The sequence below is a fragment of the Chiloscyllium punctatum genome, chromosome 40, assembly GCF_047496795.1.
Source record: "Chiloscyllium punctatum isolate Juve2018m chromosome 40, sChiPun1.3, whole genome shotgun sequence".
NCBI lineage: Eukaryota > Metazoa > Chordata > Chondrichthyes > Orectolobiformes > Hemiscylliidae > Chiloscyllium > Chiloscyllium punctatum.
Window position 1 is genome coordinate 60,178,707 of NC_092778.1, and position 25,986 is coordinate 60,204,692.

At 36.7% G+C, this 25,986-nt stretch overlaps 1 protein-coding gene across 2 annotated transcripts in view; it reads left to right on the forward strand.

Moving 5' to 3' along the window:
* glyr1 (glyoxylate reductase 1 homolog (Arabidopsis)) overlaps positions 1–25,418 on the forward strand; it is a 37,395-nt gene extending 11,977 nt beyond the window's left edge. Inside the window, exons 5-16 of one of the 2 annotated variants that reach the window (XM_072560028.1) lie at positions 668–799; positions 1,182–1,250; positions 3,980–4,033; positions 8,196–8,246; positions 10,730–10,803; positions 14,572–14,671; positions 15,540–15,650; positions 16,225–16,326; positions 16,811–16,973; positions 18,457–18,636; positions 20,549–20,673; positions 22,228–25,418. In XM_072560028.1, the coding sequence (XP_072416129.1) occupies positions 668–799; positions 1,182–1,250; positions 3,980–4,033; positions 8,196–8,246; positions 10,730–10,803; positions 14,572–14,671; positions 15,540–15,650; positions 16,225–16,326; positions 16,811–16,973; positions 18,457–18,636; positions 20,549–20,673; positions 22,228–22,302 (1,236 nt within the window). In that variant the 3' untranslated portion in view covers positions 22,303–25,418. The remainder of the gene's footprint in view (positions 1–667; positions 800–1,181; positions 1,251–3,979; positions 4,034–8,195; positions 8,247–10,729; positions 10,804–14,571; positions 14,672–15,539; positions 15,651–16,224; positions 16,327–16,810; positions 16,974–18,456; positions 18,637–20,548; positions 20,674–22,227) is intronic. The other variant, XM_072560029.1, reaches the window with a different exon arrangement.
* Positions 25,419–25,986: the final 568 nt, after the last annotated feature.

Here is a 25,986-nt window from a genome sequence, read left to right on the forward strand (position 1 = left end):
ACATGTTCATTTAGAACACAACTTTTTTTAAACAGTCGATTATGTCAAGCAAAAACAGTTAGTATTTAATGTCTTTTTACTGGCTTTGCAATCAACATACACTTTTTAGAGATATGCAAACGTTGTATTTAAATTATTTTGCATTGCTGCTTAGAGGTCCAGTGTACCTGATCCATATGGGAACGTTAGGGTTGATGCGCATCTTTGGAAGGGGCACATTGTTTATAATGTAATCTTGCATTCTGTGGGGGTATCAAAGGCCCCTTTTGACAAAAATGCCTCATGCCCTTCAGAAAATCAAAAACCCTATCCCCCTCAAATTTCTAGTTTAGAATAATATCAATAAAACAGACATGACTGATTAATAGAATTAATAGCAAAGGTTCCACTTTGAATTTGAATAGATATGGAAACTATTATAACCAGTGCGCACACTTATGTGGTAGAACATGACTGCAATCATTTGAGTTGAGCTTTGGATTTTTCAAAAAAATTTTGCATGTTTAATTAATTTGACGATAGATTGTCATATAGAATTGGCCTTAATTTAATGTGAATCCATTGAAACAACATTTAAAAATTGTCACTACTTCGCGTAAGGGACAATCAACTGGGTTTTTGGGCAAAAGCATATCATTGTCTTTACTTTTGACTAATTCATTTTCAGGTATCTGCTTTTGCCTCATCAGAAGATAAAAGCAGGCACTTTTCGTCTGACAGTAAAAGACAAAATTTCTCCCCAGCAGAAATTTCAGAGCACAGTACAAGAAAAAGGGGTCGGCCACCAAAGGAGGAAAAGGTTGGTTTTGGGTAGAAACTATTTCAGTTGCACCATTTTAAATAAATGTTGTCTTAAACTTTTTTAGTTCTTTTTCCCTATGGAATTTTCTCCCTAAGGGCATTGTAGGTCTACCTACAGTCAATGGACTGCAGCCATTCAAGAAGGCAGCTCACCACTACCTTCACAAGGACAGGCAAGAAGTGCTGGCCAGCCAGCGATGCCCATATCCCATCAGTGAATTGTAGTAACACATTGGCAATTAGAACATCTCATGGAGGAATGAAAATGTCTATTCGGTTAAATAAATTAATGAAAACATGATAATGTTATGTACAGGAGATATATATGTAGCTTATTTGTAAAATGTAGTGACATTAATGTTTTCTTCCTTCCAATTCAGGATGCTTACCCTGAGCCATCCACAGTGAAGCGGTTGGTTACGGGTCCAGTCGCAGGATACAAATGGAAGGTGAGTTACAAATTTCTTAAGGTCAGAGGTTTGCAGGCTTGGGTTGTAATTCACACCAGTGAGTTAGAGGATTGCACTCACGCGGTTGTGTTGGATAGGAGTATGTTTTTGGCAGTAAATCTAGGGACCTTTGGAGTTGGATCTACGTTTTTGATTCTGGAAGTTTACTGGCTGGAAACTCTAGAATATTGATGTTAATTTATGACTTCTTATCTGACTTCAATCAAACACTGTGCAGTTATTTTGGACTATTATCCAACTGCATCATCTGACATAATGTTCATTATTTATGCTACCCTTTTGAAAATTTAACTATGCAGCCCATGTCTGGCTCCTAAAGAGAAGAATCCCTACCATACTCTGTATTGCTCCTCAAAGGTTAAAAAAAACTGTACATTGAGTAGAGAAATATATGCCTGGTTTGGAGCCTTTGTTATTTCTCAATCACTGATATGATTGAGCTTTTCCCCAGTTGTTATCATTTTAAAAGTTTTAAAAATTAGACTATTTTTGCTGAAATTTTTCATTCCCTGCTCTTTTTGTTGAATTGATTATAGAGGGTCAGAATAGTTTTCAACAAGACTACAGTGATCCTTGTACTCTCTGATTATAATGTACTCTCCTGTTGGGGAGTTGAAAGTATTCGCCATACTAATCGATCTGGTTTTCATTTGGGTACTAATCATTTTGTAACAGAAATTGTCTGCAGTGCCTGATATCACAAGTGATGACTGTTTTTATAAAGTGGCAAGTGTGTTTGACAGGAAATATTAGTTTGATAAACCTGTACTTAACACAGCTTGTTGTCTTCATGTTTAGTATAACTTGTGCTCGAATAAAAAATAAGTAGATTGGTAGAGTACTAGCTAGGATTGATATGGGAGCTTGATAGGCCAGGGACAGAAAGAAATTAGCACACTAGAATTCAGAAGTCTTTTTAATGTCAAAGAAAACAGTGGATGCCTTCAGAGCATTACTGAAGCTAGAACCTGTCCAAGTATTATTTCATTTATCATACTTGGGCATTTTAGCTTTCATAACTCAAATTGCATCCTCCATAACCAGCTTCACCCTCTGAAAACTGCAATCTTGGTCATGGGTAATGTAACGTAGAATACTGTACCTGTTGGAACTGCCAAGAATGTTAGTTTGATAGCTTGAAAATCTCAAGGGTTGACATACTTTGTAGCAACTCCTAACGTGTAGATGGGCTGATGCGTTGCAATGTTTTAATCACTGCTGTAGTAGATTACAATTGAATAGTTAGAAATGGTTTTTTGCGTATGTGTACATGCACGTGTCGTGCAATGGAAAGATAGTCTGATTTACCTAAAATTAATTTAATTCCTTCTATCTGTACAATATTGTGATTGTGAAGGAAGTATTTCAAGTTCTGGGTTCTTGTTTTAGATATTTTCCAAAGGTACAGTTGTGATCATCATTCCCATTAGCAGTTTGAGCACCTTGTGTTAATGGGCACAGGTTATATTGTACCCAAATGGATAAGAATAGTGTCCTCTTCAAATAGATTTTGGTGTTTTTGTTTGTATGCTTCTGCAGGCTCTTTGAAAATAGCCAGATATAAATCATGGTATTGTTTTATTTTCAGGCAGGTGAGTCTGCAAACGAAGTATCAATGAACAGGCTCAATTTGTGCAATTTGACTTTACTTAATAGTACAAAATAACATGCTCCCGTTCCCTCCATCAGGTTATCCTTCTAGACATAAACACATATACTTCAAAATTACTCTCTCTCTCTCTCTCTCTCTCTCTCTCTCCTTTTCTGAATTTAAAGAACTGGCATTGTCAGCCTTCTTTGAATGTTTGACTATATATAGATCTTTCTTATTTAGTTCACAGCTTTTGATTAAGCCTTTGCCTTTACTGACACCCAGAAGTGGGGTATATCCCCTTCACTTAGGATATGAAGTTCTTGGGAAGCCTCCTCAAAAAATGGAGCTCATTGGTATTTAATCATACTTTGTCTCAGTGCCACATTTATTTAAATTTGTGTGCATGCACTTGACTTTAAGACACCAACCTTAAATACTACTCATCTGCCCTGACTTTTTCTCAGGATAAATCATTAGAAAATCCAAAATGATGACTCAGGAGCTTCCACGTAAAATTGGGGGATTGGGGGCTGGTTCCAATTTGAGTAAATTTTAGACTGTGCCTGAATTAGTTCAGCTGCTATCTGGTCAATAAATGGTGTATTGCTAGCATTTCAGAAGTCAGGTTAGTGATTTATTAGACACCAAAGAATACTTGTTTGTTTGTTTTCAGAAATTAGTTTGGAGAACATGAATTAGTTAAAGTTTACTAAATTGGTGCGTTCAGAATTGGAATCATTAGGGGATGCGTGAATGTAAAAATTTGTTCAAACAGAAGTCACACTCTACTGATCTACTTAGTGCAAATGCATCAATTGATAGCAGATTTAGTTAGGAGAGCTTGTACAGAGTCAAATACCAAAGAACCTTGTGAAATTCTGAAGAAGAGTAATCTTTTTAGCGTATCTTTCTTTATTTAAATATTGCTTGCTAAATGGCTGCACTTGTGGACGTATGCATCTTTTTGGTTGCTGATTTACCCATAATAAACCTAGAGACAAGTCGAGCGACAATTTCTGGTTCTATTCTTCCACTCGTCACAAATAGAAATCTTCAGTTATAAGATCAGAGTATGATTCCTCACCATGCTCAGCTTTGGTTTTTCTAATTGCAGCAAGTAAAGGACGACCCTCACTTTCATCACTTTCTGCTCAGTCAGTCTGAGAAGGTAAGATGGTGTATTTAGTGTGCAGTCTAGTAGTGCAGTTTTATTTGCCAGTAATAAAATACCAGACAGTAGAAAGCTTTGGTCTCCTTTTTTATTTATGCTTCACTTTTCCATTTTCATTTTCCTAGATTTGTTGTTTCTGTGCTTTTCTTCATTGGTGAGAAAACTTTGGTTACCTGCCAGTTTGTTTAGTTAACTGAATGTAACTGCTGCAGGGAAGTTGGTATGGAAATTTTTTCCTTCCATTCAGGATTCATGAAGCATCCTGCTAATTACACAGCCACAGTTATGCTCAACGCTGGTTAAGGGGAGGTGGTAGCAGAGACAGAATCAAGACGGTTAATCCAGAGACTCTGGCTAATACCCCTGGGGATGTGGGTTCAAATCACACCATGACAGGTGATGACATTTGAATTCAAGTAAAATAGTTTGGAACTAAAGACTAGTCTCGGTTATAGTGATAATTAAACTATCAACGATTATTGTAAATAAAAGTCATCCGATTCACTGATGATCTTTGGGGAACAGAATCTGTCATCCTTATCTGGCCTGACTTGTTGCTCTAGATCCACAGTGATGTGATGACTCTCGACTGCCCTCTGAAATTGTCTAGCAAACTACTCAATTCGAAGGGCATTTGAGGATGTCCTCATTTTGTAAAAGAATAAGGAAGGGTAACAATAGGAACTTATCCTATTGGCAGAACATAACTCGACTAACCTGTTGCTGTGCTGTAAAAACATTAGTCATTTAACCTCTGGTGCCCTTTTGCTTAAATATCCTGATGTTTGTTTAAAATATAAATTCTAAGATTAATTTTCTGATTTTTTTCACATGGTTTTGAAAGTTCACTTACATTTTAAGAATATTGCAAGTTATTTCACCAAACATTAAACTTGAGAATAAACATTTCTTCAAATGGAATTTGACGTCATTACAATTCTTTTGTAACTAGTAGAGCTTAAAAGTCTAAAATTTAAGAGCTGCTTTGAGTTTGGAAATAGGTCTATGGGGATGGGGATATAAATAAAAACGGACTCATTTTGATATAAATTGCATATGTAATGCTAATGATTTGATGTACTTTCACGACAGACCTGTAAAATCACATAAAAAGTCGATTTTCTTTTTGGGTTGCAAGGTTGGGTGGGGGAACGTTGATGATGAACTATCAGCACTCTTACCCCTCTGGGATGAACCAGAGCTCAGACTTCAGTGAACAGGTGGCTTAAATGCAGAAATATAGAAATCACAATATGCCATTGACTTGTTCCATTACACTGTGCTGTGGACCTTTTGAGAGTTAATAACCACTGATGTCTATTTGTCAAGGATTTCCCCTGTCAGCTGTTAGATACCAGATTTTGAAAGTTAAATTGCTTCCAATCAGATGTATCTGCATTTCTAATGGTAATTTGAGTGATAACTGTTTCCTAAGCAGACATGCAATCTGGCAAACATTATATTTGTTGAGTACTGCGAAGTGCTACCATTTTTGATTACCATAACTTGAATAAATTTTCAAAAAACTATATCTAAAATTTCCATTTGTATCTTCACTTGAAATGTATATATTCACAAAGAAAATAAATAGAACAGTACAGCACAGGAACAAGCTCTTCAACCCACCATGTCAGTGCTGACCATGATGCCATTTTAAACTAATCCCATCTGCCTGCACAAGGTCCATACCCCTCTTCTCCCTGCATGTTCATATGTCTGTCTTAATGCCTCTTGAACATTGCTGTTCTGTCTGTTTTTACCACCTCTCTTCGCAATGTGTTCCAGGCACCCAAAAACTTGCTTCGCAATGTGTTCCAGGCACCCAAAAACTGGCTTTGAACATCTCCTTTAAACTTTCCACTGCCCCCCTTCTCACCTTAAATCTACACCCCTGGCATTTGTTGTTGCCACCCTAAGAATATGTCTCCAAGTATCTACCCTATCCTTGCCTCTAGTAGTGTAGTAGTACTTGTATCAAATCACTCCTCAGCTTCCGAAAACATTCCAAGTTCGTCCAACATCTCCTGACAGCTAATACAATCCATTCCATGCAACATCCTGGAAAACTACGTTTGTCCGCTTTCCAAAACCTCCATATCCTTCCTATTGTGTAGCTATTTTTATTCGTGATGTAAAGTTTTAAAAACAAGACTTAATTTTAGCGTTTTTAATTTCCTTGGCTGTGAGTTCTATAATGTGATTAGCTGCTTGAGTACTGGCTCCATGACAGTAATTCCCAATAAAGAATGCTTCAGTGTATTGCAGGCAGAATAGGTTCAGCTTTTTGCCACTGAAGTTGCTGGATCTCTCAGCTAAGCTTTCTTTGAGTTCAAAGCTCTTGCTTCATCACAACTGGACTGAAATATTTTTTAAAGGTATAGTCCAAAACTGAGAAAAATGTTTGTTTTTACTTGGAGCAGATACTGCTGAATATTTGTTAGTTGTGATCATTGTCATGTGAAGTATGCTAGTCTTTGACATAAAATAGTCCCAAATTACTCAGTTTGCATAGTATTGTTTTAAAGGCTGAAGCTCCTCCGATTACATATTCCCCTTTTTGTTCTGAGTTTCCTAGTACCAGCACTTTTTTTTGCTCAAATGTCAGGGTGCAGCAGAGCAGGGAGGTTTCTTTTCCCTTTGAGAAAGCATTACCAATAACCTAATACCTGAAATCAACATTCCCTGCTTATTTGGAGATGACAGCAATATTTGGGCATAGCACATTGATACTTTAAATTATAATAACAGTTCAATGTGTTAATCACCCCTTCCCATTCTATATATTCAAAGATTCAACTGAACAGAGACCCATCTGGACTGTGGTTTTGAATATAGAATGGGGGTACTACTTTGTAATCTACAAAAGTAATTTTGCATAAAGGTAAGGAAAGTGCCTGGCGAGTGCTCTTTTATTTAAATGACTGAAAACCACCTTTTTTGTTTGATTTGGCATTTGGAGTAAGGCAGACTATTGGGATAAGCAAGTTGGATGGCACCAGTAATAACTAGGTGCAAATTATACTCAAGTACAAGAATTGGAAAATGCAATATTTCCAATGTCAGATTAAGGGTCACGAAACATTAATAGGGATGTATTTTTCTAAACTATGACATTCACATAAGAATGCTTAGCAAAATTCTGTGTTCTTCATACCATTTTGTAAATGGCATTAGCGCATTTATGATCTGATTCTTAAATGATAGAAGAATTTAGACCAGATTATTTGAAAGAATAATGACATTTGATAATAGGTTTAAACATTTATTTGTTGGCTGTGTAAATTCTAAAATATGTGCTAAAGCTTAGCAGTCACCTAATGGAAATTGGTGAAAATCATACTTTGTTTTTGCACAAACGTTGGGAGGCTATGGGCTTCAAAAGTCCTAGCAATTCTTAGCACCCAAGCAGTGATCACAATTTAAGGTGAAGTATGTGAATGAGTGGCCAGTGAAGTTTATCAAATCTAATTCAGAAAGTTTTCTTACCTTCTTTAGGGCCACCTTTTAAAAGCTCCATTTGAAACTGAAGTTCTCCTCCTTTTTCAATTGGGTGACCTTGACTCGATAATACACTGTCCAGTATAAGCTACTTCACTTTGGATTCCTGCTCTTTTATAACACAATTTTAATACGATCAGTCACATGAACCTAATGCAATCTTAACGTGGATGAGATTAAGTTGACATTGGGGATGGTGTGATCCAAGCTGCTAGGTCCTCCTGTATTTAGTGTAAACATCAGAGTGACTCGGCAACAAAGAATCTTTTAATTTTCTAATCCTGTAATTGAAATATATTTCATTTGGAAGTGGGTGGTGGTTTGAAAGAGGTAGTCTTAGAAAATATTTTCATTGCTTTTGATGATTACAGTCACTGTTGCTGTCTAGTGTGTGTGTGTGTGTGTGTATGCATTTTCATATATAGAGGTGCTAGAAATTCTACAGAAGTGTTCATCTTTTAAATTAGGCACCTTTTACTGACACCAAAATAATCAACTTAACAAGTGGAGACTTGAAATAACCAGACAAAGCTGAATGTTTATCAGATTGTATCATGTAAATTCCTATTGAAGTTAAGTATTATCACCAAAGAGATATTTTCTTTCTGTAAATTATTTTCTATGGTACAAAAATATTCATTCCATTTTTATTCATTAACAGCCGGGGTCATGTTCTGCAATCATTCAAAAGCTGAAGACCACAGCAGAAGAGGTTGGTAATATGGTTGTTGTTTCTCATTTTTATTAATAAAAATGAATCCAATTTAAATACTGCAATAATTTTTTGAGTTCCCCTTAAATTATTTTTGTGATGAATTCAAAAGTTGACTTTGAGCCTTCTTAACTCTTGCACAAATAACTAACTTTCCAGATCTCTCTATGGGTGCAAATTCTCCTCCACAAATCCATACTTTTCATTGTCTTTCATTTCCTTTTTACATGGTGCCCAGAATTCTGCACTGATGAATATGTTGTGTTCCACGTGAACTTCTTCTATTTCGATGTGTGCAAAACCGTGGATTTGCATTATTTCTAGCCCTGTCTTCTCAACTGTCAACCTTTAGTGACCAGTAGTAGCCGATTCCCTTTATTCTGTATCGCATTTAAAATCTTGCATTTGATCTCAACACAGATATGGTAGGCCAAAGGCCCTGTTCCTGTGCTGCACCACTCTATGTTCTATTGATATATTTCCTTCGTCTATTGTTATTCGATTTGTTATTCTACATTGGAACTGGATCTGCCAGTCCTGTTTTTTTTCCCCTCAAGTTATCTGTGCCCCCTTACAGTAATTAACATCATCCTGACAATTTGCCATTTCCTGAATCCATATTAATGCATGTAGTATTTTAAAAAGTGAGCATTGTTCACTCTGAAATAGCAATTGCTCGACCTTTTCAGTTTGAGAAGCTGCCGTTTACTGTTCACCACTAATCTCTAGCTGTGCCTTGTAATGTGCCATTCTTTTTACCATAAATTAAGTGAAAGTGAGGACTGCAGACCCTGGCAATCAGAGTCGAGGGTGTGGTGTTGGAAAAACTCAGCCAGTCAGGCAGCATCCGAGGAGCAGGAGAATCAACATTTTTGAGCATAAGGAACATTCCTGATGAAGGGCTTATGCCCAAAACGTTGATTCTCCTACTCCTCGGATGCTGCCTGACCGGCTGTGTTTTTCCAGCTCCACACTGTCAACTCTTTACCACAAATGTCTTAAACAATTTTTGGGAAGTATTCCTTCTTTTCTCATTTGCTAGTTTTTTAACACTCTTTTTGGGTAATCAAATGCAGCCTGTCTTTTAGAAATCCATCTCAGCTCTTCTTGGTCAAACTCCTGTTTCTTCTTGTGCTTAGTGGTTTGTCAATAACCAAAGTAAGACCATAAGCCTTTAATTTTCCTCTTTTCTGAAAAGAAATGTCACATTTACTATCATACAACCCTCAGACAATTTCCCATCTCAATCACATTTTTTAAAAAGTAATTTATGGGATATAGGTGTCACTGGTGAATCAGCATTTATTGCACATCCTTCATTTCCCTCAACAAGGATTCTTAGATGTAAATTTTGGATTTGGTTATTTTGTCCACCTTATGTTTGAGCAATTTCATTATAGTCCAAATTGTCTTCCAAAAATAGCATGTCTAGTATTTATTCCACATCTCATTGCTGAGGCATCTAAACTTGTGCTTCCTTTTAATTTTAAGCTTGTCTCCTTGTCGAAGTTGGAATGAGTCTGTTCCTCTACATTACAACATGATCTATCCATGCAATGATGCCTCCTACACCAAATGATTCTCATGTTTCAGTTAAAGTGTGTTAAAATCAGCATTTGTCAGGGAATTGGGGTCACCTCTGATCCTCCTAGACTTGGGAATGGTGCAGAACTCTATTTATGTTGAAACAAAAAAAATGCAGAGATATTTTATACATTGTAAAGACTTTTTATCTGTGCATGACAGATTTATGTGACTTTGCTTTTATCCCAGAAAGAAACCAGATTTTCAGCCTGCTTTATTTGACCAACAATTATCACAAAAAAGATGTATTATTATTCCCAAGTGAAGTGCTTTTGCAGAAATAGTTGTTGGTTTCCTTTTAAAAAAGGGAAACATGGCCTTAGTTTTAGAATAAAATAATCCTTTTGAAACTTGAAACTAATGTGTATTTTATTATCTAAAAATTAATGCATGCTGTAGTGTGATGGCAGGCATTGCACAAACCTTTCTCCATTTTGGGTACGTGTGAGAAGGTGGCTTTATGAACAGTTTATTTTGCAGTAAAGAATTAGGTGCTAGAGCAAAACAGGCTCTTGGATTGGAACTAATCCTGATTCTGCATAGCTTCAGGATCTGCTATCCTTTCCTGAACTCTGGATATTGGTTAACTTGAACCTGAGTGGAGGAAGTTTGCAATTCTGACCTCAGAGAAACTAATTAAAGTATTGTCATTCCTAATGTAACATTTATATCAGTGTAGACATGCATAGTAATAATGGCACACTTTCCACTATATATTCAGTTTGTAGTGATCTTAAAAGACTGTATGTACATATGTGCATGATTGTAATCCAAAATTTATCCTGAAATTTGTATGGTTACGCTTAAAATATGTATTGGTGAGGATAATCCTTTTGAGGGTTCCAGGTTAAAACCTCATCTTGGAAAGTTAATGAGCTATTTTAATTTAATTTCCACAGGAAACAGAGTCAACATCCATCCAGGCAGCTGACAGTACAGCAACCAATGGCAGTGTGATTCCTACAGACAAAAGGTAAGGATCTGAAAACAAATGTTTAAACTATCTACAATGTCACCATCTATTTGACGAAATTATTTCTTAAAGTCAAACACACCCAAATTAAGGGGTAAAATCTCAAATTACTGAAACATAATCACTGAAAGTTTTTTTTTAAAGGATCTGCAAATACTTGCTTTGGCAGCCTGTCACACATGTTTCAGCTGTATAGGTGTGTCACACTTAAAAGATTGGGATTAGGAGCCTCATTGATCTTTCTAATTGCAGATGGTAGTATGCTCAGTTGTGTCTCAATTGTTTTTCCAATAAAACGAGTACAGATTGTTATTACTATTGAGTTGCACTTCATTGATCAGAATAAATATCTAGCAGTTAACCACTTCTGCATTACATGGTCATATAATAAAGTCGTGACTGCAAAAGAATTCCTGGTTTTCCGGAAATATATGTTTACCTCTAGGACTTTCATTACAATTCATTGTATTAAACGGCAGGCATAAACCGCAAGACGTTGTTGAGTCTAGTTTAATGTATTGAATTTTGCTGCTGTTCATTTAGTAGCTTATTCAATCTGTCATTTGATCTCCTTTTCACTTGTTGCAATAATTGAGAATCAGTCCAGTTATATCATTCAAACTGTAGTCAGATACAACTGGATTTACCTGAATCATTGCTTAAAGTTAACAAGAATCCAAAGTTCAAAACCTGGACCTTTCTGATGTACTTTTTTATTTTCTGTGATTGAATATTTTGGGTGAATAAAATTTTCTCATTGGTGGCTAAAATGTTCAACAGAAGATGGCCACATTGCAGTTTTGACATTGGACAAGAACATCTCTGACCAGGTAGTGATTTAAGGCTTGGACCTGCAGGGAATTTATGCCCATGTTTCCTCTATCAATACAGCAATACCAATATAATCTAATTTGCATTATAGATCCGATTAAGTTTGCATATTGATGTGGTCGTTACAAGTATAACTTCAAATTCTGGTACTGCAAAACTCCTGGATTTTAAAAATAAACGGAAAATCAGTGATCCCATGAAATTTATTTTTGTCTGATGACAGGCTTATCCACTAAATAAGTTATTAGATTTTGGATGATGCTGCTGGCTATCAGAATATAACTTTGTGCTGGTCTTTATGCATAAAGACATAGACTTCTTCAGCTTCTGAGAGCCATAATAATACTGAGAAACAACAATCATAATAGGACTATCTTAACCTCTGACCTTATGATGGCAGATGGCCACTGATGAAGCAGCTCTAGGTTGTTGACTACCTTTAGCACTCCTGCAGAACTGTCTTGGGACTAAGATAATTATCCTTCAGCATATAACAAATCATTTCTTGTATTATTGATTTGTGAGGGTCCACTGGTTATTGTATTCAGTCAAATACTGCCTTGATATTAAGGGTAGCACCATTCAAACTTATTCATGCTTGGTCCATGGCTGTGATGAGTCTCAAATTGAGCATCAGTGAGCAAGTTATGGTTGATTAAGTACCTCTTGACAAAATAGCAGGTGTATAAGAGTAGGTTTTTTTTAAAAAGGTGTTAGGTTGGAGGAGTAAGATGCAGTGAGCTTAATAAGTATTTTTAAAAAAGCTTAAATGTATAAAATAAAGAACTCTAGGTGGACAGATTTCTAAGGCCTGACATTTCAGTCATAGAGGTTTGGAAAGAGATAGATGTTGTAATCAGTGCATGACTAAATCACAAATGTGAGTTATAATTTACTCTTGATTCAAAAATCGAATTTTTTGACTACAACTTTATCAATGGCATTCCCTTACTGTCAAATAGAAAGAATGGGAAACCACGTAATGGCACGAGGTGGTTTAACATTAGTTGTGTGAAAGTCCTGAAGTCTGGCATCTGAGAAGCTGTGAATGGGCACTTGGACAATTATAAGAAAATCAAACAAAGTTGATGTGGTTTTGTGAAAGGTATCATTGCTGAATTTTCTTGGTCACTAGCACAATAGCTAAATGGACCTTCAGAATACATTTGACCAGAGCCTATGTGCATTATTTACGAATAAAAATGAGAGCAATGAAATAATAACACCGGATTAAATTGAGGTCAAGTTATTTAAGTTTTGTTTGGCTTCCTGAGAGTTTAGGTGGTGGAGTGGTGATCTAATCTGTGTTTATTTATTTGCAGAAGAATAATTTACCAAGTTTGTTGAATTCAAAACAATGGTGTATTCATCTAAGAATCAGACTGAGGCATTTGAAGAAAAGTCAGAGGCACTTGTTCCAATTCAAGGATAGTGCAAATTTGGAACATCTCCAAAAGATGGTGCACGCTTTGCCAAATTTTCAAGACGGGTTCTTTGTCAAATAAGACAAAGTTGTGGGTGGCACGGTGGCTCAGTGATTAGCACTGCTGCCTCACAGCGCCAGAGACTGGGGTTCGATTCCCGCTACTGTCTGTGTGGAGTTTGCACGTTCTCCTGCGTCTGCACGGGTTTCCTCTGGGTGCTCCAATTTCCTCCCACAATCTAAAGATGTGCAGATCACGTGAATTGACCATGCTAAATTGCCCATAGTATTAGGTGCATTAGTCAGGGGTAAATATAGGGTAGGGAAATGGGTCTGGGTAGGTTACTGTTCGGAGAGTCGGTTTGGACTTGTTGGGCCAAATGGCCTGTTCCCATACTGTAAAGAATCTAATCTAATCTAAACAAGAATATCGAGGCATAAGAGTTAAAATCAGTTGAGTTGGTTTAAGGTATAGATGAGCCATGACGTATTTACATTGCAGAACCAGATCAGAGGACTTAAGAACCAACTCGCATTCCTATCTTCATTCATGAGTAAATTTGTAAATTCACTTTCAACATATTTAACAAGTCATTAAGCTGAAAGGGTTTAATGCTGGCTTTCACTGGATTTGGCTACTGAAGGTATAGTAAAAGTACACATTTGATTAGTTATCCTTATCAAATTAATTTACAATGAAGTGTACACTTTGCACATATTTTTGTATATAGAGTAGCCAGTTGTTTAACGAGATGTTAAATAGAATGCTTTATTTTTAGCTTGTTTACCAAGTAAAGTCTAAACAGATTTAGGAATCAAGGTCTAACTGTTTTAAATTGTACTTCTTTAAGCATTCCAGTAATCAGCATAATTTTAGTTGTACTGCAAGGTAGAAATTGAGAAACTGTTAAGACGTGAACAAAATGTAAAGCTTTGAGAGGCTTTATCAACGTTGTGCGATTAAAACGAGTGAGAATTAATTAACATCAATATTGCCTGTTGTCTCTTTTTCTGAATATTTGTGTAAACTAATCTCATACTGGAGAATCAAGTGGAAAGAGCTACTGAATTAGCATTTGGTTGAAATCGTTTGATCACATCCTGTGTTTGTAACTGATAGCTTAGATGCCGAGTAATCAAGGCAACAAATGATTTCTGCCTCACCAACTCTGAAAACTGCATAATTAGAGAAATCAAAATATCGAAAAACTTAATGTCAATTTTTTTGCAGCTATCTCTGTTTCGATGATGATATTCCCTTTGGGTGAATTATTTTGATAGTTTCTGTTCTATGCCATTTTAAATAATAAAACTAATATCTTGTTACATTTATACATTAAACAATCTATTGAATGAGGTTTCCAGCTTTTTGAACCACTGAAATAGGATTACATTGCATTTCCAGTAGAAATTTATATCTGAATTGGATTTAGTTAAAAGCCCATTTTTGTAATCTGGATAGGTTTGTTTGAAAGAGGGGAGTAATAAAATGGTTTTTATTCCTGTTTTTGCAGGATAGGGTTTCTTGGTCTAGGCTTAATGGGAAGTGGAATTGTTGCAAATCTCTTGAAAATGGGACACACTGTTACAGTGTGGAATCGCACAGGAGAGAAGGTATGCCTCCTTCAAATTTCTACATTTTGGGCCCACGTTTTCAGTTATTGTTGTCAGCTTTGCCACATTGTCAAAATTATTGTTGATTGAACCCCCACTTCAGGGACTTTACATAATTCAGATTGACTCCTCAGTGCATTGTCAGTGGTATTGTTTTGTGTTTCTGTTGAACATATGGCATTATTTGAAAGAGAACAGGAGAATTTTCTCATTGAATATTGTTGAAAACAGATTATTTGGTTTTGCATCTCATTTGCTGTATAAATTGGCAGCTGGGTTCTCCTACATTGCAACAGCAACTACACATTAAAAGTACTTCATTGCCTGAAAAGTACTTTAGTGTCCTGAAGTTGTGAAAAGCATTGTAGAAATCCAAGTATGTCTGGATATGCCATCACTTTTCTCAAATATAAACACTGTGCATAATAGAGATCTAATCTAAAAGCCAATTGCTTGATAAAGTCAGCAGGTCTCATAGCATCAGTGGAGAGAGGCAGAGACAAAGATAAAAATTGAGGCCCAATATAATACACGTATGAAGTCCAAACAGCCTGAGAAACACTAGTATCACCACCTATGTAAAATAGGGTTATGCGGCAAAAGTAATGAATTAGATGTGCAACATCTTCAATCATATGTCTCTTTCAACACATTCAATGTTTTATTTCTGGACAGGAGGTCTTTCCACTTCTAATACTGGCATTAAGACTGAAATCAGAAAGGTATTCAGCCTATCCAAGTAACTCTGTGACCCAGAACTTTAGTGGGACACCAGTATATTCTGAAAGTTCCATTCTGAAATGAATATATATAAATGATTTTCCTTTTGAAATGAAAATTTATCAAACACCTCTTCATTTTGTGGCAGTGCGACCCTTTTCTTCAGGAGGGGGCACGTTTAGGACGGACTCCAGCAGAGGTGGTTTCTATGTGTGATATCACATTGTCTTGCATCTCTGACCCAAAGGGAGCTAAAGATGTAAGTACATTCTAATGTTATTTGAGTTGATTGACTGAGCAATAAAGAGTCATGATGATCATTACCTCGATTATCTTTTTAAACACTATTTAACTTTATGGAGAGCAATGCTAATGCATCAATATGACACTCTTAATTTAAAAAGAAAACCTAATAATCTAGGAGAAGCTGGACAGGCTGGGGCTGTTTTCCCTGGAGCATCAGAGACTGAGGGGTGACCTTATAGAGGTTTATAAAATCATGAGTGGCCTGGATAGGGTAAATAGATAAGGTCTTTTCTCTGGGGTGGGGGAGTCCAGAACTAGAGGGCATAGGTTTAGGGTGAGAGGGGAAAGGTATAACAGAGACGTAAAGGGCAACTTTTACACAGAGGGTGGTGTGTGTATGAGGAAATGGTGGAGGCATCCAGGTGGGTATATGAATAGGGAGGGTTTAGAGAGATTTGGTCCAAGTTCTGGTAAATGCGACTAGATTAAATTGGGATGAGTTGGACCAAAGGGTCTGTTTCCGTGCTGTCCATCTCTGTCTCTATAACAGTCCGAGTATTTGTAGCAAGTTTACTTTGTGTTTTCAGCTGGTTCTGGGTCCCAGTGGGGTACTGCAAGGGATTCGACCAGGCAAGTGTTATGTTGACATGTCTACAGTGGATCCTGAAACATCCACAGAAATCTCACAGGTATGACCAGACATTTTACAAACCATCAGATTTGTGCACTTGTGCACTTAAATTGTGCATGTACCAAATTTCAATTCAGCTGGTATGAATTGCAGACTCCACATGTTTAATGCAATATTGACTCGAAAGAGATTAGAAACACTAAAGAAAATATAGTCATTCTGCAAACTTGAAGGACATTAATTAATATATAACTTGAATTAGCTTCTGCAAATTAGTACATTTTCCATACATGAAGATTGTCTAGCTGCATTGAAGATGACTGGCTCAGCTGTTTCAAACTTGATTACTTTTAATTAAATGAGAAGCCTATAGATCAGCAATAGTCAACTTTGTTCTGAAATTAGGTTCTACGTGGAGCTTTCTTACAGTTATCTATTCTGTTTTTCACCTCCTGTGTAAGACCTTGCTTCGTAAATTCTTCTGAAGGGGTGTCAATGGTTAGATGCCTAATTGCGTCTGTCATTGTTCTTCTGTTGCTCAGGTGATCACTTCCAGAGGGGGGAGGTTTCTTGAAGCACCAGTCTCTGGCAATCGGCAGCTTTCGGAAAATGGAATGCTGGTGATCCTTGCTGCTGGAGATAAAGCTTTATTTGATGAATGCAGCAGCTGTTTTCAGGCCATGGGGAAGAAGTCGTTCTATTTGGGTAGGTCTATGTTTACACAAACCTCAAACTATTTCTCTCCTAAACTATGTTTGAATCACCTCAATGGAATTGTTTTTGATTCTGGGCAGCACGGTGGCTCAGTGGTTAGCGCTGCTGCCTCAGCACCAGGGTCCCAGGTTCAGTTCCACCCTTGGGCAATTGTCTCTGTGGAGTTTGCACATTCTCCCCGTGTCTGCGTGGGTTTCCTCCGGGTTGCTCCAGTTTCCTCCCACAGTCCAAAGATGCGCAGTTCAGGTGAATTGGCCAGGCTAAATTGCCCATTGGGTTAGGTGCAGTAGTCAGAGTGAAATGGATCTGGGTGGGTTACTCTTCGGAGGGTCAGTGTGGACTGGTTGGGCCGAAAGACCTGTTTCCACTCTGTAGGGAATCTAGTCTAATCTAATCTAATCTGTCAAGCACAATGTCTTTTTTTTCCCAGAGAATCATATCTAACCCAATTGTGAGCCCAAGCAACAAGAATTAAAAATTGAGTATTAATTGACAAATGAAGTGTTCCTCAATAGTTTTTTGGTACAGAACATTATTTGAAACAATCTATTGGTCACTCCACTTTAAAACTCTGTTAACAACAATTCTTTTTCATTTTATTCATGTCATACTGTGTAAGCTGCTGAACTAACTACTAGAACTGGATAAAAGTGACTGAGTTTGAAGTTTAGCCCGGGGGGAGAAGTTACAGAATTGAAATGATCTGATCAATTTAATGTTCCGTCTTAAAAGATTGTCCCCTAACCTTTTCGGCATTGCTTTTTTTTTCAATCTGATGCTAAATAATACCAGCATTTGGTGTTCAATCTTAAACTGCTTTAAATGAAACTCAGCCTGAAGGATGAGTAGCTTTTGTCTTTTTTTTTTGGAAGACATCCCTCATGGGAGGACTGTGTTTTCTAAAAACAAACATTTCATCCTGCCAGTGCTCAATTTGTTTAATTGAGGGCAGAGTAGCACAGATGCTGGAAATCTGACATAAATGCAGAAAGAGCTAGAAATACACAGTAGATCTGGCGACATCTGCTAAGAAACCATTTAATATTTCAAGCTAATGACCCTTCAATAAAACTCAACTTGATTATTAGCTCTTTATACTGGATTAGTGGTGCTGGAAGAGCACAGCAGTTCAGGCAGCATCCAACGAGCAGCGAAATCGACGTTTCGGGCAAAAGTCCTTCATCCTGATGCTGCCTGAACTGCTGTGCTCTTCCAGCACCACTAATCCAGTATTTGGTTTTCAGCATCTGCAGTCATTGTTTTTACCTTATTAGCTCTTTATGTCAATGCAGATATTGTCAGTCCTGACTATTTATAGCAATGCTTGCTTAGAATTGAGGGTATGGCTGGGGCTGTCTGATAATCTCAGGATGTCATGTAAGGTGTGTTTTTTAAAAAAAAAAGCACAAGTACTGCTTTCAGGACTAAGTGAAGCACATGATTGAGTGAGCTTAAACTATTGTTTTCTTTTCAGGTGAGGTGGGCAATGCTTCGAAGATGATGCTGATTGTAAATATGATCCTCGGCAGCTTCATGGCTTCTGTAGCAGAAGGATTCACGCTGGCTAAAAAAGCAAGTCAATCGCAAGAAGTATTGCTTTACGTCTTGAGTCAGGGACCTTTGGCAAGTTCGTTTTTGGATCAGAAGTGCCAAAGTAACTAACGTTTCTGTTTTCCTTAGGGGTTGAATGTTGGTGGGAGAAAGAATTGGTTCAGGCCAGAATTCTTTGTCCGAAATGTAGCTGAATCCATATTAAATAAAACAATTTAAAATCCAGGTGCAAATGCTGCTAATGAAAAAAAATTGGGAATTACTATTGATTTTAATACAAGACTGCGTTTTATGCAGTATTTTTATACTGGCCTGTTTAGAGTCGTAGTCATACAGCACGGAAACAGACTCTTCAGTTCATCTTGTCAATGCCGACCAGATATCTCAAACTTAACCAGTTCCATTTGTTTATGTTTGGTCCATTTCCCTCTAAACCTTTCCTATTCATGCACATATCCAAACTTCTTTTAAATGTCCTTTACCATTTTCTCTGGCAACTCGTTCCGCACACACACCGCACTCACTTTAAACCTATGCTTTCTAGTTTTAGACTCCCCCCCCCCCCCCCCCCCCACCTTTGGAAAAAGACCTTGGCTATTGAGATTATGAATCTCAATAAGATTGCCCCTCAACCTCCGATGTTCCGGGGTTAAAAAAAACATCCCGGCCTATTTAGCCTCTCCTTATAAAGCAAGTCTTCCAGTCCTGGAAAAATCCTTGTGAATGTTTTTCTAGTTTAACAACACCCTTCTGATACCAGGGAGACCAGAGTAGTACGCAGAATTTCAGAAGTAGCTTCACCAATGTCTTGGTGCAAGATGACATCCTAACTCCTATGCTCAGTGCTCTGACTAATGATGGCTAGTGTGCCAAATGCTGCCTTTACCACCCTGTCTACTTGTGATGGTGCTTTCAAGGAACTGTGTACCTGCACTGCTGGATCCCTCTGTTAATCAACATTCCCCTGGATCCTAACATTAATTATTTTAAATCCTGCCCTGGTTTGCCTTACCAAATGCAACAACTCACATTTAGCTAAATTAAACTCTGTCTACCACTTCTCGGTCATTGGCCCATCTGATCAAGATCTCTTTGTACTCTTAGATAACCTTCTTCACTGTCCACTATAACATCAATAGAAATTGTGATATTGGACAGTAAGATTTCATTGGATCTGTACTATTTTAGTTAATGAGTCCACATTATTCAATGCATGAAATAAACTAGCCCTAAATTAAAAACACAAAGCAATAAATATTCAAGTTTCCTCTGAGCTTCCTTTTGGATATGATGAAACTGTGTATGGTTTGAAATATGTTTGATTGAGAATCTACAAGTGTGTGACTTTTAAAAACAGAACTTTTGCACTGGAAAAATGAATCATTTGGAGATGAGTATTTAGTAGTCCAAATTGGTGAGCTTTTTACTGGTTCAAAATATGGGTTTTCACCTGGGGCTATGATTATAGATAGATTTGCACAAGATTCAAACTTGAAGATAAACTCCTATAAGTGAATGAAAGATTGTCAGTGAAGCTTGTGGAAGAGTTACTCTTTGTAGAATTTGTTAAACAGAAATGGTCTGTTAAGCTCACTTGAAACCTGGAAAACTGGAGCCCAGGTAGATGCAGTGTCTACAAGCCACAATTAATTGCTTGCACCATTGTATGAAACAGATGTGAAGATAATTTGAGGGCTTTGATTTTGGACAGACAGTTATTATTGCTCATAGAATAGAATTGGATTTTACTATATGGTGGACATGGTTGTGCCACAAGCCAAACAAGACCCAGATTTTTGGTTATTTTGTAAGAACAAAGGTGAATCTGAAAGTTAGCTGCTTGCATATCAGGCCTATTAAATCAGTTACTTTTAAAAATGTAACTGTGTATTTTACAGATAATTGAACTTTAACCTTGCTTAACCTAGTCTTTCCATATCTTTGTTCAAACATTTATACTATGTTATAGTAAATAACCAATAAACCCATTGACTGTATAGTGATTCTCTCATCAGGTATTTTGCAGGGAAATTTCAAGCCTGACTTCTTGTTGAAACACATACAAAAGGACCTTAGGTTAGCCATTGCTATGGGTGATTCTGTCAATCATTCAACTCCAATGGCAGCTGCGGCCAATGAAGTAAGTTTTCAATGTGTTCTGCCCTGATGTTTGTTTGTTTGTTTGTTTGCAAATCAAATTTTCAAATAAAGAAATGTTAGACTTGGCTCTGTGAATAAGTGGCAAGACATGAGGTACCTGATTACCATCTGGAACAGTTCACTAGATTAGAGTCATGTAGTGGCACTTATTAAAGAAAAGTATTCCTTGAGATTGATTTGATGTGAGACTGCAATGATGTTCACAGTGGTCAGCACAAGACTTTATATCGTTTATTCCTAGCTGCAGCTCTAAAAGGTTGTGGGTTTTTTTTTTAAAATATTAGCATAATTATGCTCACAGTTTCTCAACATCTACTCTTCTGCTTCTTTGTCCTCGTTGCAATGCCTTTCAAATTTTAAACCGTGTGTTTATTGTTGCTTAGTTTTGATAAGCTACTTTGAACATCGAAATGAAGCTTTTGTTTTCTTTCCATAATCATTAGATTGGTGGTTTATCTCAACCTGTCTTACGTAATCAGAGTTTATATTTTAATCCATCATATTTAATGTTGCAGAACTTGGCGCATAGTTCTTTGTTTGTTTGTTTATTCTTTTTCGTTGTTCAAGCTGAATTATTGTGCTCTTGATGAAAAGTTGCCTTTAAGGATTGCTGTCACTCTTCCTTTCAATTTAATGCTGATTTAGTAATTAAACAATTAAGAGTTCAAATCTACCCCGTGGCAGTTATTACAGCTGTTGATCCTCTACTGTATATTGTACAATTTCTTTGATGTTACCTTAAGCATTCTGTAGAACAGTGAAGCTTCGGACAGAAAAAAATAAACATTTTGAAAAGTGATAGTGAAGATAGCAGCATTGTTTATGACAAGCATTACATCATCAAACTCTAATGACAGATATCAGTTCTGTTTGTTACTTGAGTTTTATCGGTAAGTAGGAAATAATTTTGTTTGAAAATACGTTACTGCTACTTCTTTAAAGCTTTACACTAGAGATACTACAATATAAAATACTTTGACTCTGGTTAAGGGGAACTATTCAAGACTGGCCAGGAGCCTCTGGTTCTGGTCCTGGACTTGGTGTTTCCCAGCCTCAAGATCTAGATGATATGCGGAGAGCTAAATTTGGGGATTCTAAAATTATCTAAATCTGTTGAACGTAGCTTCAGCTCCAGAATAAGATGTAATTTTAAGATTTAGTTTTAACTTACAGTCCATCTGCAGATCCTGATGTTACATAGCAAGTATCATGTTGTGGATCTGGCTGAACTTCATTTAAATCTACAATAAATGGAAGAGACCGAGCTATTCACACATGATTTTAACAATTGAGCTGATAGTAATCTTTTTTCTGTGTTGATCTCTTTGGTGCAAACACATGTTAAAGTTAATGTGTTTGTAACTTCAATTGATGCAATTTTGGAATGCACTAATAGGATGTTAAAGCAGGGCAGGGTGGCCATTCTAATTTTACCCATGTTCTCTCTATCTATTCCTAATAATCTTCCAGTAGTTTAGCAATTAATGTACTACTAAAAATTTATGTTAACATCAAATTTGTTGTTTTCTTACAGATGTTTAAGAAAGCAAAGGCATTGGACCAGTCAGAAAATGATATGTCTGCAGTATACTTGGCCTGCAACCAATGATTGCCGCAATGTTTTAATTGTTCCCTTTAAAATTTGGGGCCATTTACTTTGGTTTATATGTTTCCATTATCAGTAACAGCTCTCATCTGCCCCAGTGGCCATTGTAGATTGAATTCCTCTAATGATTGAGGATGGTAATGGTCCACAGCCCACCAAATCTCATTAATACACTGGCACATGGCATCTCTGAGACTGTGAATTAAGTATGTGCCAACCAGCTGCTGCTTTTCTTTCGGTTGTAATTTTGTTAGGATGGTGTTGAGAAGTTTACTTATTGAAAGATGGCTATTGACAAAGGTGTATGCTAGTGTTAACCCTTTGCAACTTTTAAAACTGATTTTGTAAGTACCTCCTGATGTGGTAACTGCTGATACAAACCTAATTCTGGTACTGCCAGTCACCAGACTGACACTGTTGTATCACCAAGTCATGGGTGACAAATCTCTAAGATCTGTGAAGTGATCACAGGTAGTGGTGAAAAAGTTGGGATGCACAAAGAGCTCAAGGCCTGTACTGTAATGATATTGCAGTAAACTTTATATTCTGGTTGTCTTAGTGATGCCAGCATGGGTTGTCTGTACATATTATCAGAATGTCTGATATTGCTATTCTGTACAAAATGAAACATTTTACTAAACTGGTATCCTGCTTTGTATTTCCCATGTGGCTTGTACTGGAGGGAGAAAGATTTGCTCATGCAGGTGGGCAAAACAAACCACACATGACACTGGAAGAAAATCTGCACAGTTTTGGGACTAGCCCATCTATTACTAGAGCTTGTGTGCAGTCTTTGTTTTGGGAGTTAAAAACCAGTCATTATCTTTTTGTGATTTAATTTTGGCATATTGTAAAATGGTTGCCACTTTATTCCTGATTCAACAGGGTTTTTAATGGTTTTTGTGATCAGACTGACCTCAGGTTTTTTTTCTCTTGATTTCCAATGTTTTGGGACCCATGAAGAATATTTAAGTATTAAACCAGCATTGTGTGCTGGAGAGAATGGAGTAAATTCTTCTTTGTGTATAACTTGCTCCCAACCCTATTCTTTACACTTCCCACTTTTTGTCATCTCTGTATTGTACATGAAAGTACTCAACCTATATTTATAGTAGTTTTTTTCCTTAAATCTTGTACTTATTTACCTTGCTTGGTTTGAGATGTTTTTTTCCTTTCCTCACATATGTATCTAGAAATGAAAATTATGCAAATCTGTCAAGTGTTTCAGCCCATAATCCTCCTGGATCTTTGTGCTGATTACATGCAGATGTTGATCCAACTTGGAAATGTAAATCAGACATGATATTAGTTACTATGATTGCTTTAACATTACCAACACCTTTTATTGTTGCATGGAGTAGGTGTGGAATGTAATCTTGGTCACTTTACTTTGTAAGGCATGTGCTCACTTTTGGCTACACCAAAGCATGATGGTCAAATGTTTAACATGACCATGTCTAATCTATTGGACCTAAAGATAGGTCAAATTCCTTTAAGCCGCTTTTAATGTATATGTAAGAATGGCCAAGTTTGATTGAGATTGGTCCTTATTCTGACTAGAATAAGGGACACAAATCAGAAGAAGTTAATCTAAAATGCATGTGTAGCCCTGACTCCTAGCAGCCTATTATTGCAGTTATGCTTTTGTTACTTTGGTTTGCTCCTCCTGTCTGTGAATTCGTTCGCTGAAAATATCAGTTGCCATTAAACAAGAATAATTATTGCCTTTATGTGAACTCTGCCATGCATGCTCTGATGTAAGCATCTGCCGTCAAATATAGTGAAAATTGAAATCTCTTCACAAATAGAATGCTGAAATAAAATGTACAAATGGCCTCTCACAAGTCGTCTCCATTCCAAGACTTATCAAACTTCAAAGCCCTCAAGCTAAATATGTTGTATGCAGAAGCCGGGCAGCTGGTGTTGCATATGAAGGTCGATGCTTACCTCAATAATTGTGGGTTTGAGTTATTGTAGCTGCTGCTAATCTGTCTCACCAAATATAAACGGCAGAAATACATTCAGGTGACATATTATGCATCTCTGTTTTTGAAAGAAGATACGAGGCAATGGTACAGTTAGCCAATTGGAAGATTATACTATGTCTGTTGCTCAAGGTAAATGTTTTATTGTAAAATGCCAAGGGTCATAAGACTATCTTCTACCCCCCCCCCCGTAAATCTGTGTTGAGGATTATTTTGACTTGAAACATTTTTTTGTATGAATTCTGACAAGACTTTGAAGAGAGTCTGTAATTGGTAATTTGGAAATTTCTTCTAATATGAAGACTTATCAAAGTTATTGGTTTACAATTCCTAACAGTCTTTTATACCTTTCTTTGATTTGTTGTAACATAACTTTCAGAAGGAGAACTTATTTATGATTTACTTGATTCCTGAATTATTTTCCTGCATGAAACCATTACTGTGCTTCCACTTTGCATTAAAGATTTGTGTGCTTGCGTTATCAAACCATTGCGTTGTAATGTGCAGAGTGGCCTATATCTGTGTTAGAGAGTGCAGTATCTATTGCTAGTTCCACAAAAAATAATCTGTGCTCTTGTACAATTTTTAATTAAAACTCTGTAAATACTGCATCTACTGCTAAGTGACACTCCGAATACAGTAATGTCATTCATGTTCACCAGTTATGTTCACTTAAAAATTTATGGGATAGGATTAATATCCAGGTTATTCTATACAAATCAAGAATTTCACTCTTAAAGAAAAGCACCAGGCAATTTCTAATATTGTCACTGGTTAACCCATTGCAAAGATCTTAAGTGACTACAGATAAAGAACACTCGTGTACACAAACTACTGTGGTATTTTTGTGAATTGATTGTATTTTTTATTTTGCTCTACGTGGCCTGAATTCGAAGTTGCATCCAAATTACACAATGTTGTCATTACATTTTTATAGCTTACAGTATTTCATTTTCAGATCAATATTGCAGAAATTGGCTACTATTTTTTATGAATCCATAACAATTATTTTGTTATGTACAAAATTGTATACAATTTGTTGAATTGAGTATTTGGAAGTGTAGTGAATATTTTTTTTAAAATGTATTAAGTTCAGTCTAGCTCGGTCAATAAATGCTGTTATTGTTCAGGAAACTGGTTATAATTGCATTTTGTTTTAATGTGCAAGCTGAGATTTTTTTAAGTCTTAGTTTCTTGGAGAGTGACGTCTCGTTGAACCAAAGCATTTAAGTCTTACTGAATGTTTTAACACACAAATGCACCATTTATTTTTCTAATGTAATGTGAACTGCTAACTCTTCCCTTATCTAACATCAAAACATCCTAAACCTGACTTGTTCATGGGACATCTGTTTGCAATCTGCTGTTTGATCAAGTTTTCTTGAATGTCTCCAAAACAAGATGGAGTATGTCAGTGACTGATTTCTTCTATGAACAGAGGTTTTGCTTTGAAGTTGGATATGTTTGGAAAAGTCTGTTTGTTTGTTGCAGGATTTGTGGGTTTAATCCAAAGTTTAGTTCATGTTTAGACATGGTTATCCATACACTAAGTTGAAAGAGGTAAGCTCCAATAAACTACAAATGGAGAGATACCCACAAGGTGGGTAACATCAGTAGAACCAAGCAGGTAATTTGTGATGAAGAAACTGAAATATTCTAGAAAGCTGCAAGATTGAAACAAAACAGGAATCTGGCAAGGATC